Consider the following 18334-nt stretch of genomic DNA (forward strand, 5'->3'; position numbering starts at 1 on the left):
ATGTAAAATCCAGAGGATAAAAAATATAATGTGACGTCTCAGTGGGATTATTGTGATTCCAAGACACTTTTTTCCCCCTTAAAGAAAAACATACTGTGCATTCCTCAACTGCTAAGTAAGCAAGCCTGGTAGACACCATGTATGTCCATGAGAACACATAAGGACATAGTCAGACACATTTTTCATATTTTCACTAAATTACAGGTAATAAATTGTAGTGGGGAAATCATACTAATCTGTCCTTTTTTTTGTAAACTGAACAGAAAAATGTCTTTGCACAAGCACAAATATGTGTGTAATCACAAATAGAAAGACAGAAGGAGGAAAGGTGGCCTCTGAGTGCCCTGTGACCACCCATCCACCCACCCACTCACTCCTGTCTGTCTGGAGATGACTCATCTTCAGCCCCCTCCCTCCACAGCGTCCGCACCCTCCCAGCACAAAAACAACAAATTACAGCCCTACAAACCACAGCTGAAAAGCTCCCCAGCTCACTGTGCTGAAAACAGTGCAGACATCATCTCTCACCATACAGATGTTACAATGGCCTGATCTGTCCCTTTCTTTGAACACGTTTTCCTGGTGGAATGACGAATAGCAATTTAACCAGTCTGCATCTGTGATGACGCTCACCAAGTCACTTTCACTATGATTCAGTCTGAATCAACCCACTCAACATTTGAAGTAGTCTGACAATGATAATCCCCTATAAAACCTCAACGTGACGTTTTACACGTCAGTTTTTGTACAGATTAAACAAACAAAATAATTTGTTTATTAGTGAGCTTTAGAGGTGCTGGTGGGGGGGGGGATGTTGTTGCCTTCAGACAGAGCCAGGCTAGCTGTTTCCCCCTGTTTCCAGTCTTTATGCTATACTAAACTAACCATTGAGTGGTATCAATCTTCTCATCTAACTTGAATAGAAAGCACCGATCTTTAACCGCTGGTCGATTTCTGCCTACTGCCTATTCTGTGCTGGACACGTAACATAAACTCAACTTTTGTGGGCTTGTTTTCTGGAATTTGCTACCTATGGTGTGATATTGAGAGCAGTGAGGCTCTACCATACTGTCAATGTTTAGCCTTGGACAACTAAAACAAGTAGTAAAGAGCAGCTGAAAGCTGCATAGACCTACAGTGTCGGGTGTTCATTCTCAGCAGGTTCAGCACTATTAGTGACCCTTTTACATTACACATCACTTGATTAAATATTAGTGTCAGAAGTTAAATTGAATCTAAAAAGTATTTCTATGAGTATTCCTTGATATTGTTTATTATCTTTTGTCACAACCTGGCTCAAAGGCCATGACAAAAGAGGGAGCGAGGCATCGTAAATTATCAAAAGTAATTTATTTAACAAAAGAATAAACTAAACAGAACTTAACTATAACTTAAATAAACCCAAAACAAGATATGGCAGGCGGGGTGATCAGGCCATGGTTGATGTCTGGATAGTGGTGAAGAGAAGAGAGTCTAGTCTGACCAGGTGGAGCTTTATCAGCTCCCAGCTCCCAGGTGCACCAGATCTGCAATCAACTCAAAGATGGAAACGAAGATGGGTAAGACCAGAGAGGTATCACTCCCACAGAGAGGCCCTACCAGATTACACAGGGCCGTCACACTACTATCCATCCATCTTTAATGACCTGAGAGAACCATGACCAAACAATACTGGGTCCAATAAACGGTTGCTGCTAGAGCTAAAAAAAAAAAATGGCTATCATTATATGACGTTCTTCCCTTTACCATCAGCTCCGAAGCTGGAAACCGCATCCCCAAACGCCTACCATCAACTGGCACTGTGAGACCACATACCACACCGAGCGAAAAAGAGCGAGGCATGAAGTGGGTCACACTCCAGCAGCTGAGCCAGACGTTGGGAGTAAATGACATAATCACTGCCTTTTGAAAACACAAACCTGCATACGCATTCCTCCTCCCCTTGCACAACTCTCAGAGCTCCGACAACCCCCAGAAACTCTGAGCTGCCCCGGCTTCAGCTATCCAAACAATAGCGCTATGCTTTGCCAGGGTCGGCCACTGTCACAAAAGGCATTCATTACCTCTCACAGTACGCCTAAAACAACAGTTTAACCTTAACAGAAACTGGACAATGAGCAGACTTATCAGGAAAATCTGATCTGAGTACCAAATTTAATCCAAACTCTGCCTTGCGCAATGTGATTTTCACGTCATGAAAATATGCAGTGTGGTTTCAATCGTTCTTGGGTGGGCACAAGTCCAGCGTTGCCCTGTCACTCCCCTGGCAGAGATGTTTGTGGTAATAGAGCCAAAGAGTCAGACAGGATCTTGGCACAGATCAGGATGATGTCATATAATGACATATAAAAGCCTTGGCTATAGGGACCGGAGGGCAGGCAGGTAGAGGAGTGCTGACAGTGCTCTGCTGAGATTATGTCAGATACCTGCCCTGCGGGACATACTCAGCACTCAGCACTGGTGCGCGTGGCAGGTAATGTCTGTAGGCTGCACAGTCTCAGGCCATGGTGGCAGGCAGCGCTGGCAGAGGCCGTGTTATTATGTTTACCCTGGCTAATCGCTACAGCTACAGGGTCCTGCAGGGTGTGGGTGCAGTCCCTAGCGCTCGCATTCCTCTGCACAGCTTTAAATAACTGCTCCGTTTCTCCCCCTCGCTAAGCAAATGGGAGGAGAGTGTGAAAGATGGTTAAAGTAGGCTGTTTGTTTGAGCTCTGGAGCACCAAATACACTTAGGCGCACACACACACACATGCAAATATACACGCTGTTCCCTTGTGACGTTACAAAAAACACTTCATTACTTCATTGTTTTCATAACTTAATTTGCTGAAATGCTTTTTTTCAACCTTCCCAGCATAATTGGCTGTTTTGTGTGCAGAAAGTGTTGATATGGAGGAGTCTCAATTTCAAAGGAAACTCTTGCTCAGATCATGTGGATTTTCTCAATGAATGAGCATTGTGGTGCAATCCTTACAGAAGTGACTGTGGATTTAACCCTTTCAACAACAAGTTTTCATATACAGTATCTATCACACTGTTGGGCTGTCAGACTGCTTTCAAGTTGGGAGACACCATGTTTTTAAGGTTTTTAAGTTGAATAGCAGGATTATTTTTTTACGACAGGGCCTTCTTTTTGAAAATGACCATGAAGTCTAGTCCGGTCAAAAGTTTGGGGTCACTTAGAAATTTCCATTAGCCTTTTAAAATGATATCAGATTGGTAAACAGAATGTGCCTTTGGACCATTGGATGAATGGTTGCTGATAATGGGCAATGTATATATTGCATTAAAGATCAGCCACTTCTTTCTACAACAGTCGAGAACCGTCTTGCAATTATGTAAGCACATAATGTAATCTGAAAACTGCTGATTAAAAAAAGCAATGCAACTGATCTCAGCTGGTATTCTGTCTATAATTGAGGGGAATGGACATTTCAAAGTGACTCCAAACTTTTGACCGGTAGTGTACATACAGGACGTACAGCATATAACATATTCATACTCATGCAACCTTTGTATAGCATTTACAGTCTGTCTACACAGTGAAAGCGCTTGGCAAAACCGTGGTAGAAGGTTAATGAGAACGGTCGAACCCAAATAACCTCATGTGTTATTTTCCCAACATGCATAAATAGACAGGAAGAGGTGACAGAATGTGCATGCATACATATTAAATCACACCCCTGACAAAAGGTTATGATGAGCTTGCAAATACAAATCATAATGCGCAAATCATCAAAAGGAAGAAGGTTTCACAATTAATAAGCTGCAAATTAATGTACATGAGCCTCCCACACACACACACACACACACACACACACACACACACACACACACACACACACACACACACACACACGTGTTTGTGTTTGAGAGGGTGGGAGCACGGGAGCCGTGCCCAGCTTCGCCCAATCCAACCTGTGGCAAAAAATAAGGAGTGCTGCAGGTTTTTGGTTGCCTGTGTTAGACCGCCTTCTCCAAAGTCTGGCACGAGAGAAAGAAGGAGAGTGTGGGTAAGAGCAGAGGGCTTTGAAAGGTAAAATAAACTCTCCTTCTAAATAGAGAGAAAGCAGAACCAGTTCTGTCTACTGTATTTGACTGACGTGTCTTCATTTTCAGGCTCCCATGGACCTCTGACCCAGTCCAAGGGAAAACCAAAACAAACCACAGAGCTACTACTGTCACTTTACTCTAAATAAAGAACCACATGGGAAATACTGAAATAGCCTTATTCACTTCTCAGGATGCCCATTTTAGGGGAGACAAGCCCAGACCAGGATACGATAAGACCACTTCCTGTGCAACATGAGGCCCCTTGCTTTTAGTTATTCCAGAAAAAGATGAGAATCTAGAGTAGCCTGGATGTCTGGAACCCTGATTAAGAGGAGATGCTGCTGAGATGCAGAGGAGAGACGAGACTCAGAGGGCTGTCTGGAGGCCCAGCAGCTGCTGACAGATGAGAATAAAAATTCACAGTAAGACTCATTATTGTTGGTAAGTAAACACACAACCAAGGCATTGTGTACAGATGCTGATTTTTATGTAACCACTTCATGTTGAAAGTATATCTTTGAAATATAGCTCTTCTTTCCCAAGTGGACAAAGTGTGAGACAGATGCACCCACATAAACAAAAACTCCCAGTCTTCAAGGAGCAAAAAAAGCACCTTGTAACCTTCTCTGCTTCACCCTATCCTGCAATTTACACCACGCTTTCAAGTGCTGAAAAAAATAAGTTGGCCGTTGGACATTTTGTCAGCCAAACACATGGATATAATTACAAACACAGTCTTCATCTGCCGATAAACAGGTTCCATAAAGACATTGAAGAGGACATGCAATGGGGGGAGCATGCAAAGGTGCATGCAGGGTTTTAACAATTTGTGATTTACAAATGGAACTCGCAACCATTCTCACATGCCTCAAGATGCACTCATATATTTACTCCTGACATAAACGATAACAATGCCTGCTCCCCCACAGAGCCCGAGTATGACTTACAAAGATACCATGTGGAATCCAAGAAAAAGGCATATAAGGCTATAAACGCCAACATTCCTCTGCTTGCCAACATGCCAAGGAGGCTTTCAAGTTTCCGTGCTTTCATCAGTTTTAGGAAGTGTGAATTGAAATATAGATCTATTAATGACATGTGGATTCCCTGGAAACATATAGCCAAAGCATATCTGGCATGTTTTACCTTCATTGCAGTGACATTATGATTAAATGTGTTGATTAACACTTGTTAATGAGAAAGTATGTAGTATATGAATTGCAGTGTATGCTAGAGCTCAGAGAACATGTTGCCTGTCGTTCAGGTGATTTGTCCTCATGTACATGAAGCAGACATGTGCTTGTAAGCTCATAAATTTACTGTTTTGCCTCTCACTGCTCTCAGTGGCTGTTTTCAGCAAAAATGTCATACAATTCATCCTGAGGGGAACATGAATGCCTGTACCATATATTTCATGGCAATCCATCCAATAGTTATGGAGATATTTTACTCAAGACCACAAATGTCAACCTCATGATGGCTCTAGATAAAAAGTCTGGGGATCACCAAAGACATTAAGATTAATATTCTGGGCGCCATGAATGTCTGTACCAAACATTATAATAGTTGTTGAGATATTTCACACACCGCTGGGTTGGCTTAAAATATGAAAGATTAAATCTGAGATTTGCTTGCTTTTCTCCATTTATATCATTATATTACAGTATTTTTTTTGGTGGGGGGGCTGTGACTCAGAGGTAGCCACAAGATTGGCGGTGCAATCCCCGGCTCCTCCAGCCGAATGTCAAAGTGTCCCTGAGCAAGACACTGAACCCTGACTGTCCACTGCTCGTAATGCTTAGGATGGGTTAAATGCAGAGATTGGATTTCACTACATTGTACTGTACGATTGTATGTCGAATAATAAGGTTTATTCTTATTCTTCTTTTTGGAGAGCTGGTCAGAAAAAGTGAACAATGTCAAAACAACTCCTCGGCACAAACCTCTGCCAACACCGTTCTCCACTTTGCTCTACAGTTGTTTAACCCTGGGATAGGATTCATCCATCTTAAATGTAAGGTTAAATGTATTTCTGATCCTGTAAACATGCTGTTAGGGTTTAAAATATATGTTTTCGGAGCAGATGCATACCATGTCCCGAGTTTGAGTTTCTTATTCCCGGGCTTTCGGTCACTTTATCATGTCAACCTGCCCAATGAACTTTCGCACTCCATTACTTTTAAAGTAAAGGCCATAAAAATGATTCATCTTCATTGGCAGAAATCCCAGATCTGACTAAAACCTTACTGTTTCTTGGTACTCCTCAGCCTTGGTACTCCTCAGCCAAATTTAAACAATAGCTTTACTGACTGAAAATCCTTGAACATATTGAAGCACATGCAGTCAAAGGTGTCCTGTACTTCAGCTCACTTCCACACACATACAGGAACTACATTTGCTCAGATTGGGCCTCGCTGTTCTGACGTCACAACAGCCTCAATATGGAAAAGTCTTCATATTGTTGCTGCTACAGCCATGGCCCTTTTTAACATGGGAGAGATACATTTCCACTTGTCCACACCACATTCCAGCCCTCACACTAAACAACACACGTCTCCTCTCCAAGCTGAACCCACGATCCCCTGCCGCAAAAACTCATACACTCAGTTAAGATGTTTTCAGATACTTTGCGTGTTAAACCCAGGAGACAGTTGACTGTAGCTTTACTATCCAGAGCAAATGTGAAGCAGCATCAGCTATTCCAGGAATCTAAAATGTCTTTCTTGAATTATTTGACAGAGAAGCTCCAAAACGTGACGCACCACAAAGAAATCGGGGGAGAAGAGGGAACGCTGGTGGCCGAGCCAACTCTCTGACTCTACAGCACTGCATGGTGTCGAGGCAGAATAATACTTTCACCTAAGGATTCACTTGACCTGGATTAAATCCAGCCTGCTTACTTCCACATGGGCAAACAAATGAAAACAGCTGGAGAAGCCACATCTGTATGACCAACTACCTCTCTGTACTGCAAACCTTGCGAAAATAACTTGTTGATGATTCATTACCTCAACCAAGGAGGGCATGTTTTTGTTCGGTTGGATTGGGTTTGTCGTTTGTTTGTTGGCTGGATTGTCTATCAAGAGGATTACAGAAAATTGACTGGCCCAATTTTCATGAAACTATTTGGAAGGGTGAAGCATAGGCCAATGAAGAACCCATTCAGTTTTGGATTCAGTTACGAATCATGGGGCGAATACACAAATTATTTTGCACTTTCATTAACGTTGCAAGATAGAGCGTTTGTGGTGCATCAAAGTGGTTTTGGAATAATCTGAAAAATTGCTGCAATCTCCGAGTGCCTTTCTAGTTCTCACTGATTGTGTTAATGGCTTTCCACAGATGAATATAAGGCCATTTTTCATTCAGTATTACTGCATCTTCGCTTCTCCATTAAAATCTAAACGTGTGTAGGCACCCAAAGTAGCTGGTAAACTCTAGACAAAATCACCATTAAAGGTCTCATGACATGGTGCTCTTTGGATGCTTTTATATAGACCTTAGTGGTCCCCTAATACTGTATCTGAAGTCTCTTTTCCGAAATTCAGCCTTGGTGCAGAATTACAGCCACTAGAGCCAGTCCCACAATGAGCTTTCCTTAGTATGTGCCATTTCTGTGTCTGTAGCTATTGAGGAGGAGGGTGTGGCCTTGACCAACTGCCACTTTGCTTGTTTGAAAGCCATGATGTCTCTCTCTTTCTCATGGGTGGGCCAAATTCTCTGGGCGGGCAAAGCAGAGAAAGGGGAGGTAACCTTGCTCCTTATGACCTCATAAGGAGAAGATTCCAGATCGACCCATCTGAGCTTTCATTTTCTCAAAGGCAGAGCAGGATACCTAGGGCTTGGTTTATATCTATCACCATTTCTAGCCACTGGGGGACCATAGGCAGGCTGGGGGAACTCATATTAATGTTAAAAAAACTCATAAAGTGAAATTTTCATGCCATGGGACCTTTAAGAATTTAGCAGAAAAAAAAACAACTGTTATGAAATAGCCAGATGGGAGTTTTGAGGAGTGTTTCTGTTAATTGTGCTTTATTTCTTGCAAAACAGAAGAGGAAGGAAGATGGTTCTGTCACCAATGTGATATAGAAATATGAAGCTGTTGCATCCCAGTATGCTGGGTCTGACATACAGCTGTTATCTATATTTTATTATTTTAGACTTGTGCTACAGCTTAATATGGGGTTTATATCAGTTTGGTGAAAAGGGGATGAAGTGACTAATAATCAACAACTGCTGAAGAAAGAAATGACACTATCTGCCCACTACAGATATGACGGTGAGAAGTTGAAGCTCCTTTTTTTTTTTTTTTTTTTTTTTTTTTTAAATCACAGGTAAACGTTCACGCGATCTATCAATGTGTAATTTTCTTGTTTAGCATCTTATTCTCCACACTGAGCGAGTAGGAGAAAAGAAGATCAATGAAATCCAGTTCTGGGCCGGAGACTGACGTAGACTGCAAGGCTCCACGTCTCACCACAGCTGATCTGATACAGCGCAGAAAGGCTCCACTCATGCCAACCAGACACTGGAGTCAGGGAGGAAGTATAGATCTTAAGAGTACATTTATATGCTATGTAATGAGCCATGCCTCAGTAATTAAAGTGTAATATGGGAAAATTTTCCAGTGATGCAGTGGAGGGTAAACCCAGCTCACCTCGTCTTAGCCACCTTTATATAGTTTTAGCCCACTTTACATAACTCTTAATGACATGTATTCTTGGTGGATAGGAGTAGCTGGTGTCAAATTGATGTAAACTATAAAGAAGATTGGACCTTTCAAGGGAATAAAGGCCTGAATGAATCGGTTCTACATGTCATACTGTACTCAAGTACCATTTTGTGTGTGACCACATTTAATTACGTATATCAATTTTAAAATACTTTTTACTTTACATTCAAGAGGCTTTTTACTTAACTATCCTTAACTGATCTGACAGCTGTAGTTACAAGTTACTTTGCAGGTAAAGGTTGTTTTTTTTTAAAATAAAACATATGGTAAGATAATGAAATATGCTGCATTATTACAGATTGAAGTGCCTATACATATTAAGTGTTACCCTCAGCACCATCTAGACCAGCTTCACTTTGACAACTATCTAATACTAAAAGACACTGAAAGGGTCAATCTGCAGTACTTTAGCTTTTGATACATACTGTTAAGTTGCCTACAAAACTTTTGCTGAAGTAAGAATTTGAATGCAGGACTTTTCCTTTAATGGAGAAACATTTTCCATTTTTACTCAATTAAGTAGGTGATTTTAATACTTTTTCCACGACTGCCTTGTAATAACATTAAACACTGGGCCCAATTTAAGCATTTTATGGAGTTTCATGGTAGTAATTGGCACTTTTATTGCCTAAACTAACGATTCGAAGTATTTATTCTCCCTGAAAACTGTCTAAAATACTGCTGAATGTCATAAACAGCTAGAACACAGTGATAGTGTTAAGAGTCTGATTATCTTGCCTATGTAACTTTTTCATACAATATATTTAAATATCTATATATTTTTTTTTAAAAGTCAATTTATGAGCAAACAGACCTCCCTCACCTCCCAAAAGTCTCTATAGAGGAGAAACTGTAAACGCAGAGGTCACAGCGACACTATTAGTTAATCGCAGCGGCCTAATTTTATCCCCTCGTAAATAAACAGCATAGTTTCACTCACCGACCCTGAAGCCCTGTCCGATGAGCGTGTCTGCCGCCTGCCCGTTCTCCGCGATCAGCGTGGTGTTGTTGCCCTGCTCGCAGGTATCCTGACACTGTCCCTTCAGGCAGATCCGCTTGCAGATGAGAGGAGCGATGACCACCTTGAAGCGCTCCCGTGTGGAGGAGCGCTCCGTGCACCACACCAGCCTGTGGACGCTCAGCCAGATGACAAGCAGATGGGCGATCAGAGTGGGCATCCTGGCATCCTTCACTGCCCTCCACAGAGACCCGGGGACATTCAATCACAAGTTGACGGGGTCCAGCTCCAGCTCAGAAGCGCCTGCTTTGTTAACCGAGGCTGATTTTTGACTTCTCATACGGCGGAGGAAAAAAAAAAAGCGCGTCCTCCCTCCTCTTTTCTCCTAAAGGAAAAATAAAATAAAATTACTTCCCTCTTGTGCCCAAGCGATCCGTCTGCAAAACCGACACGTTTGACATCTTTAAGAAGTTTGTCGTTGCCCTCGTTGCTGTTGTGTTCAAAAGTTGCCCCCGCTTTTGTCGCTCTTCCTTCTTCTCGCCTCTTGCTTTGGAGAGTTGGAGAGAGTGCGTATGTGGGTTTGGGAGAGAAAGAAGGGAGGAGAGGAGAAGGGGTGAGCCAACCCTCTCTGGAGAAATCTGGCTGCAGGCCAGCCAGGCGGTGCAGGAGCAAAGCTGAAAGTGGTTTCCTTGTTGGTTATTTCTCCCTAACACCCCTCCTCTCCTCTCCTCTCCTCCCTCTGCCCCCGAGTGACACAGCTGTGTGTGTCACTCTGAGAATAAAAAAAAAAATACTGACATGTAATATATTTCTGTATACGCCTTTGTGTTTGGTTAGTTTCTGATGTATACAAGTATTAAAATGAGCATGTGACTTAGCTATGGACACTGATAAATCAGCTTTGTTAAGGACTGCATGATCATTGTTTTTCTTACTAAAATAAACATGATCATTTTGCCTGTTGGTTCAGCCTGATGTTGATCATCCACCAACTATATCGTGCCAATAAAAGCTTCAGACATACTCAAAAAGACATTTTCTGGGTCATCGGGGTCATGCTGTGGTCACCATCAGGAGTTCCTCCACCTGTAAGTTTGCAGCTGGTTGGACATCTGGTTTTTGTCTCATGATAGTTCAACATTCAGCTTCATTCGCTCAGAGAGAAAAATATGTGACATCTGCACTACAGCTTTACAGCTGTGCGTTACATGTTGTGATGAGCTCACAGGTGAGTTTATCTGATATATCACACACCATACCAGTTTATCTAGCGCAAAAGTCACACTCTAGCGTACAAACCTGTAGATTTACCATGGCAATATGGCTGCAACTAATGATTATTTTCTAGACCAAGGTGATGTCTTTAAATGTTTTGGGTTGTCAGTCCAACCCCAAAGATATTCAGTGACTTGACAATGACTTTAACGATGAATCGATTATCAAAATAGTTTGCGATTATTTTTGTCGGTCGACTAATTGCTTAATTGTTGCAGCACATGGCAAACCACAAAAAAATATTTGTGTTGCTCTTTTCGACATCAACATGAACTTTATTGTCCCACAAGGTGGAAATTTGTCTTGGGCACTAAACCCATGCTGCAGCCGTAAAAATAAACAAAAATAAAAAAAACACAGTCACGTACAACTGATACAGTACAATATCACACAACAAACCATGATATGGCCTTAATGGTGTGTAAAACACAACATGGTGTCACGCAGTGCGTATAGTTAAACAATACTCAAGAAATAAATAATACAAACATGTCAAATCAAAGACGTGATCACCTTATCTTTCCTAATGATAAAAGTGCTCAAATGTTTTAAGAAAAAGCCACAATACCACAATAACAAAAAAAAACACACAAACTTAAACCAGAAGTTCAGCACTAAATTTTCACCTAAATATAAGTTATAAACAGTAAAACCTTCATACAAATGCAATGTATGCAGTGTCATTCCAGTCATGTGTTAAACTGGGACTTTTACGCCTGGTTAAGTCACTTCCTCTCCAAAAAGTGAGTGTTTACCTTCCGCCGCTCAGGAAATGACTGCATGGGCCTACAGAGAGTTCACAGGCCACTCTCACATTTCTCTCTGCCTCTGCTACTCGCCATCACTGCATCATCGGCTGCCAAGAAAAAAACACACACACACACACACACACACACACACACACACACACACACACACACACACACACACACACACACACACACACATAAACACGCAGGGAATGATAGGGCACAGATAAACCATCCCTGTGTATTATAGTATAATTACTTCCCTTCTGAAAAGTGAATTGCACCAGACAATAATCACAAACAGAAAAGAGAAATAAACAGCTGTATTACGCAGCCTGAAGATAAAACCAGCTGTTAACAGAGAGAAGTTTACTGAGGATGGTAGTGGAAGTATTCAGAGCTTTTACTTAAGCAAAAGTATTAATACCAGAATGTAAAAATAAGAGTTAAACTCTTAAATTAAACATTTTACTTGATTAAAAGTGCATGCGAGATCAGTAAGTAAAAATATAAGCACTAAGAATAGCAGAATGGTGTTATAGTATTATTGATTTGATTGTTATTACAGCATTTTCAACTTAACTAAGGCACCATTACTTTAAAATCTTAATCTGCAAAGTAACTAATACCTCTCTAACTGTCAAATAACAGTAGTCGATACTTACTTTCTGCCACCATTTGTTGGAAGATGTAATTTACCCTTAGGTTGTGCATGAGCGGATTGAGAAACTTGTCAATAAGAATGTGTATATTGCCATCAGATACTAGAAATCAAAAGGTGGACAATATTTTGAGTCTTACCGTGGGACCCAGTTTACAGCAGGGGAAGTGTGTTTTCTGAGATTTCCTCTTCCCTCTCTATCTGAGGTCACTAAAGAACAGCGGTTATGACTTGTTTAGATGCACCTTTCTCTCACCAGCCACAGCTTCGCCATGTTGTTTTTTCGTGAATCACGAGCTCTGCACTGTGAAGTTCCACTGCTGCGTTAAAGGAAATATTGTGTTTGTGTGCATTCTGCAGCGCTAGCTTCAACTTGATACCTTAACTCCCATTTGTGGTCTGTTTTGTTGGAACAAGTTTGCATCCGTCCAAATGTAGGTGCTAACACCCACTGGGTTCCAGTTCTTTAAGTTTAACAAACACTGGTGGGTCTTATACCCAATCAGATTATATCAACATGCAACTTATCAGCCTTGGATATTTCTGCAATAACATTAACAAAAACATTACAGCAATACCAACTATCACAATAGTCATATTACAAAATATCGTTACACAACCATTGTAACAATCACAACAGATTTGTCAAAACAACACTGAGAAGAGTGCACTTGTTAACAGAAAAAATAAAACAATAAAAAACTTCTACAGTTTTCTGTAATCATACCAAAAGCCACCTTAAAATAGCAGTTTGCGTGTAAAAACAATGTCATTACTGAGCATTGGGAGAAGAGTAGTGCAATTTCAGACTTGTCTTTGGCCGAGTCAATAGCACGTACACAATTGGTTTGGCAGCGTCTTAGTCTGCTCCAGGGTTAATGCGGTTTTCCTGTCATGATACAACGAAACAAACTGACTGAAACTAAAGTAATAACATCGGGATGATCTAAAATTAGGATGCACTCGTTGGCTTTAGCTTTGAGCTAATTGCCGCGTTGTCGATCCAGTTAATAGTTTTACTGCGGAAAGAATTTTAAAAATGAATAAAACAGCCAAAGATAGAAAAGAAGTACAAACAAGGCCCTTTAATATAGTAACATTTACAGTTGGTAACACAATGAATGTTGGGCAATGGGCAATAGGTGTTGAACACAGATGAATTAAAAGAAGTTTTTAATTTTTCACATGTAACACTGCCGTTTCAGTTTAAACCTACATGCAAAGGCCCCCTCTGTATGTAATACAAAAAACAATAAATATGATAATCTGGGATCAAGACTACCATGGCAAATCGTATTCTGGGTATACAGTAACAAATATTTAAAATTTTTAGTGCCTTTTGAAATGACTTACACCTGTAAATGTACATAGAATAGTTACATGGAGATTGTTATAGTAGTATACTGTAAATGACACCAGAGACCTACAGAGTAAAGGCTGAAAAGATTAATGGTCTGCTGTTAACCCTGATGCATCAGTGTCACATCAGGAAGAGTTTTAGTAAGATTATATATAATTACATTGCATGTCAGCATACTGATGTTTTAAAAGCATGTTGTGTTTTTTTTTTTTTTTTTTTTTTTTTTGTTGTTGCACATTAACTTTCCCACAAATGTTAACCCTCATTAATCCAGATAAAATGGTTAAAACTACATACATATGTACAGAAACAGCCAGGAGGCATTAATGCCAGCGGAGGAGCAGATATGCACATGCAAGCACCAAAATCTGTCCGCTAGTAATTGCCAGTGACGGTCTGGTTACAATAATATAAGTCCAGAAAAGAAAAGGCTTTCTAGACATACAGTAGCAGCATCTTAAACAAAAAAATGGAATGCTAAAATATGGTCCATAAGAGAGAGAGAGAGATGATAATCAAGACTCGACAAGCGGTAAAGTGTTTCCATTGTTGATCTGAGTGCATGCAGTGATGCCAACAGACTGTGCCCCCTTCAAATGACTTAACAAATAGTCTGGATTGCTTCAAATTTAGATATTCTTGACATAGATAGCTTCTGCTTGATGCTGTTGACTCAAATGTGAAACTGGTTCATGCTTCATGAAGACACACACTCACAACAGTGTAAATGTAAATGCTTTTTAGCTTACAGGTGGCATCATTGGGCTAGACTGCGACTCCACTAGCATGGGATTTTTGTGGTCATTAATTATTACTTAGAAATAGTGGCGACATCTGTGGCATTACAATATTCACAAATGTGCTTTGGTCCTTCATAAACACTAGATTTTTTTCAATGCGAGTGCATCCACTTGGAACTGGACGATTATTGAAAAAGCTATTTTCACAAATCTTTCTCAACTAAAATCGATTAGGTGAAGAAACCAAATGACTATAAGTAAACCGATAAATTATTTCTTTTATGACTTCCCTATATTATGCACCATCAAAAACTTGAATCATTCTCAACAGGGCTGCAATACAAATAATATCAAGGAATTGAACCAAAAATACAGTGATATTAGGTTCAGTTTCTAATGCCCAACTACACAATGCACATGGTCTGTGCTCCTGCAAGTCTGTCCACACACAAAGCATGAGCCAGCCCTATGGATCCATTTCTATCTATCCGAGCAGCTCAGTGTGTTGGCAAAAGCATGCCTAATTAGTAGCTGAGTAACAATAAACAGTTTGTCTTGACTAAAATCCAGGTGGGAACTATCTTGAACAGCAGCAGCAGCAGCGACTCAGTTGATGGTTGAGTGAGCGTTCAAGCAGCGTCTGAAACTATCACCGGCCAAATGCAGGTAAATTGTTGGCAGTGGCATGTGAAATCGTCAGGCCATCCGCCACTTTGGCAGAAAGGGAAAAAAGTTAATTTCAGACCCTGTTTTCAAGGCACTTATATTTTTAAAGTGAGGAAACAGCTTTTGTCCACTTTTTTTTGTCAAATTATTGCCAGGAAGCTAGCAAACTCCCTGTGCCAAGAACAACCTCTACGCTATTGCTGCTGCTTGATGAATGTGCAGGGGGAAAAAAATACTTGTACAGCGAACATTTTAAACGTTATTTTTACATCTAAGAGTGTAAAGAATGATATAAACAAAGCTCCAATGCTAGGGTTATATATAGCCCCTTTCTTCACTTCAACAGCATGGAACAGAGATGACCTTATCCATCGTGTTTATAAGCTACACAAACACCTTTTTCCAGGTTTTCTTTTTTTATTTACCTGGAGTAGGTTTTGTGGTAAGAATACCAACAGACAGTTACTCCTTTAATCATGCCCTACACACAGTCCACAACCGAGCTGTCGTCCTCCTCAGCTCCCCACTCCCCAAACCTCATCTGAGGGGACGGAGCTGCTGGGTGGAGGTTGTTAATGTCATCCAAGGCGTCTGGGTCCGTGTCGTCACTGGCACCAATCCCCATGTGACCTCCTTCCTCCCGGTGCGTGCGGATGTGTTTCCGCAGCGCTGCGGGCTCCTTGAAGCTGCGGTTGCAGAAGGGGCAGCAGCACGGCCTCTCTCCGGTGTGGATGAGCTGGTGGTGTTTGAGGTGCTGCAGGCGGCTCAGGCGCTTCCCACAGATGGCGCACACGTAAGGTTTCTCTCCGGTGTGTGTGCGCCTGTGTTTGCGCAAACCGTCCAGGTGGCGGAAGCAGTTTCCACACTCGGAGCAAGAGTATGGCTTCTCACCTGTGTGTATGCGCAGGTGGGTTTTAAGCGCGCCTGACTCGCGGAAGCGACGACCACAGACTCCACACGGATAGGGCTTCTCTCCAGTGTGGATGCGGATGTGCTTCTTCAAGCTGGAGATCAGACGGAAGGTCTTTCCACACTCCAAGCAGTGGTGAGGCCGATCTCCAGAGGGCTCCCCTACTGTATCACAGACCGAAGGTCCTGCAGAGTCCTCTGCCCTGCCCGGTGAGACACTGTCCACTCTCCCGCCTACAGCAGTCCTAGCCAACGGTTTCTGTCCATCAAGTCCGCCCTGTTGCAACACACCACCGCATTCTCGCACAGGTCTTTGGTGACGCATGGGGTGAGTAAAGGCACGCTGGGAACCTCCCTCCCCTCCGACTTCAACGTAGCCAAGGTCACCATCATCGACTCTGTTGTCATCAGGCAACCCAGGCTCCTTCCTGCTGGGCTGGCCAGAGCTTGAAGTGGGCCCCTGCTCTTGTTTAATCTCAAACCTGGATGCTCCACCTGGTCCCTGAGACTGCCGCTCATCTAACAAAACACGCAGAAATGGGTAATGTAGAAGCATTATAATATCAGACACACCAAAAACTCTATATGTCCATTTAAAGTGAGTTATTGATTAATTTGTTCTGACTCACAGTCGAAGGAAACCCGAATGATACAGTATAACACACACAGTACACATTGTATATTTACCTGGTCTGCTGGAATCTGAGCACATATGAGATGTGTTGGAAGCAAAGGATTCCAGAGCGTGGTTAGTCACAGAGCCATCTGGTTGGATTGAAAGCTGGCACATTTTGTAGTCATCTCTGGGCTCAAACCCATGAAGCGAATCATCCACAGAGCCACCGAGACCCATGTCAACACCGGCTCCATTCACATTTCGGGCGTTCTGGTGATCCCGGTCCAAGCCTGAAGTCATTGAAGCCATGGAAGACAGCGATGGGGCGAAAACGGACTGACTAATTGACTGAGGGCCCGTGTATGAGATCTGAAGCTGGTCTATGAGCTTCTGAGCACTACACAGACACTCCTGTAAAGTCTTCAACTCCCGCTCTGACACTTCCAGACGCACTTTGAGTCTTTCATTCTCTTGTTCCTTATGTAGCAACTCTTGTTGAGTCTCATTGAGCACAAGCACCACTTCGCCCAGGAGAGTGTCTACTGCAGCGGACATGGCACTTTGAATGGTCGGGGCGAGACGTGATTTGAGCGACATTACGGTCACGCTGCCCTGCGAAGCTCCGTATCCAGCCTTGTCCGCTTTCCGATCATAACAGGACTCTACCCCGGTCCTTTCGGGAATGTTGATTATACTTTGCTTACGATTTCCACTGTGGACTGAGCTGTTGCTGCTATTTGAGGGAGAGGAATCCATGCTGCCCGCATAGCCGGTCCTCCTGGAAGTCATGATTTTAATGCAGTTATCTAGCTTGAATTCAGTTAACGTTAAGCTAACGTTTACAGGCTACGCTAACTATGAGACTAAAATACAGTCCAAACTTCTAACGAACTGGATTAATTATGCCAGTTGTGTTGCTGTAATTTGTCAGAACAATGAGTGAACTGGCACCAATTACATCTGCCCCATTAGCTGTTTTAACTGGCGTCGCTGACAAAAACAAGCTAGTCAACTCTGATATGCGGCTCTATGCTGGGCCTGACTCCGCTAGCTAACATTAGCCTGCTAACGTTAGCTTTAAAACTAACAGCGCCGGTCGGTAAAAGACGTGCTCTTGCAACCACTGTGACTCTGCGGGAGAAACGTGCTGACGGTCTTGAACGGCGTTATTCAAGCCCGTGAATTATTGTTCAAACACTTTGATACAATGGCCCTCAGCAGCGACTCACCCATTTCAGCTTCTTTCAGCAGAACTGCACTGACTGTAGTCTTGTACTGAGAGGCCTGTCGCACAGGAATGACGTCAACAAAGAAGCTCTTTGCAGGGCGTTTTCTCTGCCCTGGGTGTTACATTGAAGGAAGTATCATCGTTCAGCAGAGCGTTACAAAGAAGCCAAAGTAATGTGGATTTGTCTTTAATTAAATTACCTTCTGCATGTTCAAACAAAGAAAGTCAGAGGACCACTGGAGAATTGGGAAAACAGGTCTTCTCCGAGCTCTGCAGGGCTTGTGCATGATGCTGATTTCTTCGATGTAAATAAACCTTTATAATCAAGAAACAGTGTCGGCGGATTCCTCTCCACATAGCATTACAGCATCGCTACCGATTACA

The 18334-nt window shown here is 42.2% G+C and overlaps 2 protein-coding genes across 6 annotated transcripts in view; both read right to left on the reverse strand.

Annotated features, from left to right (window-relative positions):
- ltbp3 (latent transforming growth factor beta binding protein 3) overlaps positions 1 to 10431 on the reverse strand; it is a 36056-nt gene extending 25625 nt beyond the window's left edge. For all 4 annotated transcript variants that reach the window (XM_028595846.1, XM_028595845.1, XM_028595847.1 and 1 more), the window contains exon 1: positions 9729 to 10431. In XM_028595846.1, the coding sequence (XP_028451647.1) occupies positions 9729 to 9966 (238 nt within the window). In that variant the 5' untranslated portion in view covers positions 9967 to 10431. The remainder of the gene's footprint in view (positions 1 to 9728) is intronic.
- Positions 10432 to 13496: 3065 nt separating this feature from the next.
- Positions 13497 to 18070, reverse strand: si:ch1073-224n8.1 (zinc finger protein 275). Of its 2 annotated transcripts, XM_028595055.1 has the most exons (3): positions 17952 to 18069; positions 16794 to 17500; positions 13497 to 16625 (listed from the first exon to the last, which is right to left on the reverse strand). In XM_028595055.1, the coding sequence occupies exons 2-3, from the start codon at positions 17476 to 17478 to the stop codon at positions 15679 to 15681; spliced, it is 1632 nt and encodes a 543-aa protein (XP_028450856.1). In that variant the 5' UTR covers positions 17479 to 17500; positions 17952 to 18069; the 3' UTR covers positions 13497 to 15678. The 2 variants fall into 2 exon arrangements, with proteins under 2 accessions (XP_028450856.1, XP_028450855.1); XM_028595054.1 differs by having other exon boundaries at positions 16794 to 18070.
- Between the last annotated feature and the right edge of the window lie 264 nt (positions 18071 to 18334).

The sequence above is a fragment of the Perca flavescens genome, chromosome 13 (assembly GCF_004354835.1).
Source record: "Perca flavescens isolate YP-PL-M2 chromosome 13, PFLA_1.0, whole genome shotgun sequence".
In the NCBI taxonomy this organism is placed as follows: domain Eukaryota; kingdom Metazoa; phylum Chordata; class Actinopteri; order Perciformes; family Percidae; genus Perca; species Perca flavescens.

Bases quoted from the DNA above. Each gene is read 5' to 3' on its own strand.
- si:ch1073-224n8.1 (XM_028595054.1), bottom strand. From the start codon at position 17,511: ATGACTTCCAGGAGGACCGGCTATGCGGGCAGCATGGATTCCTCTCCC. The intron at 16,626-16,793 runs GTAAATATACAA...GTGTTTTGTTAG, and splicing joins CTCAGATTCCAGCAGACCAG to ATGAGCGGCAGTCTCAGGGA.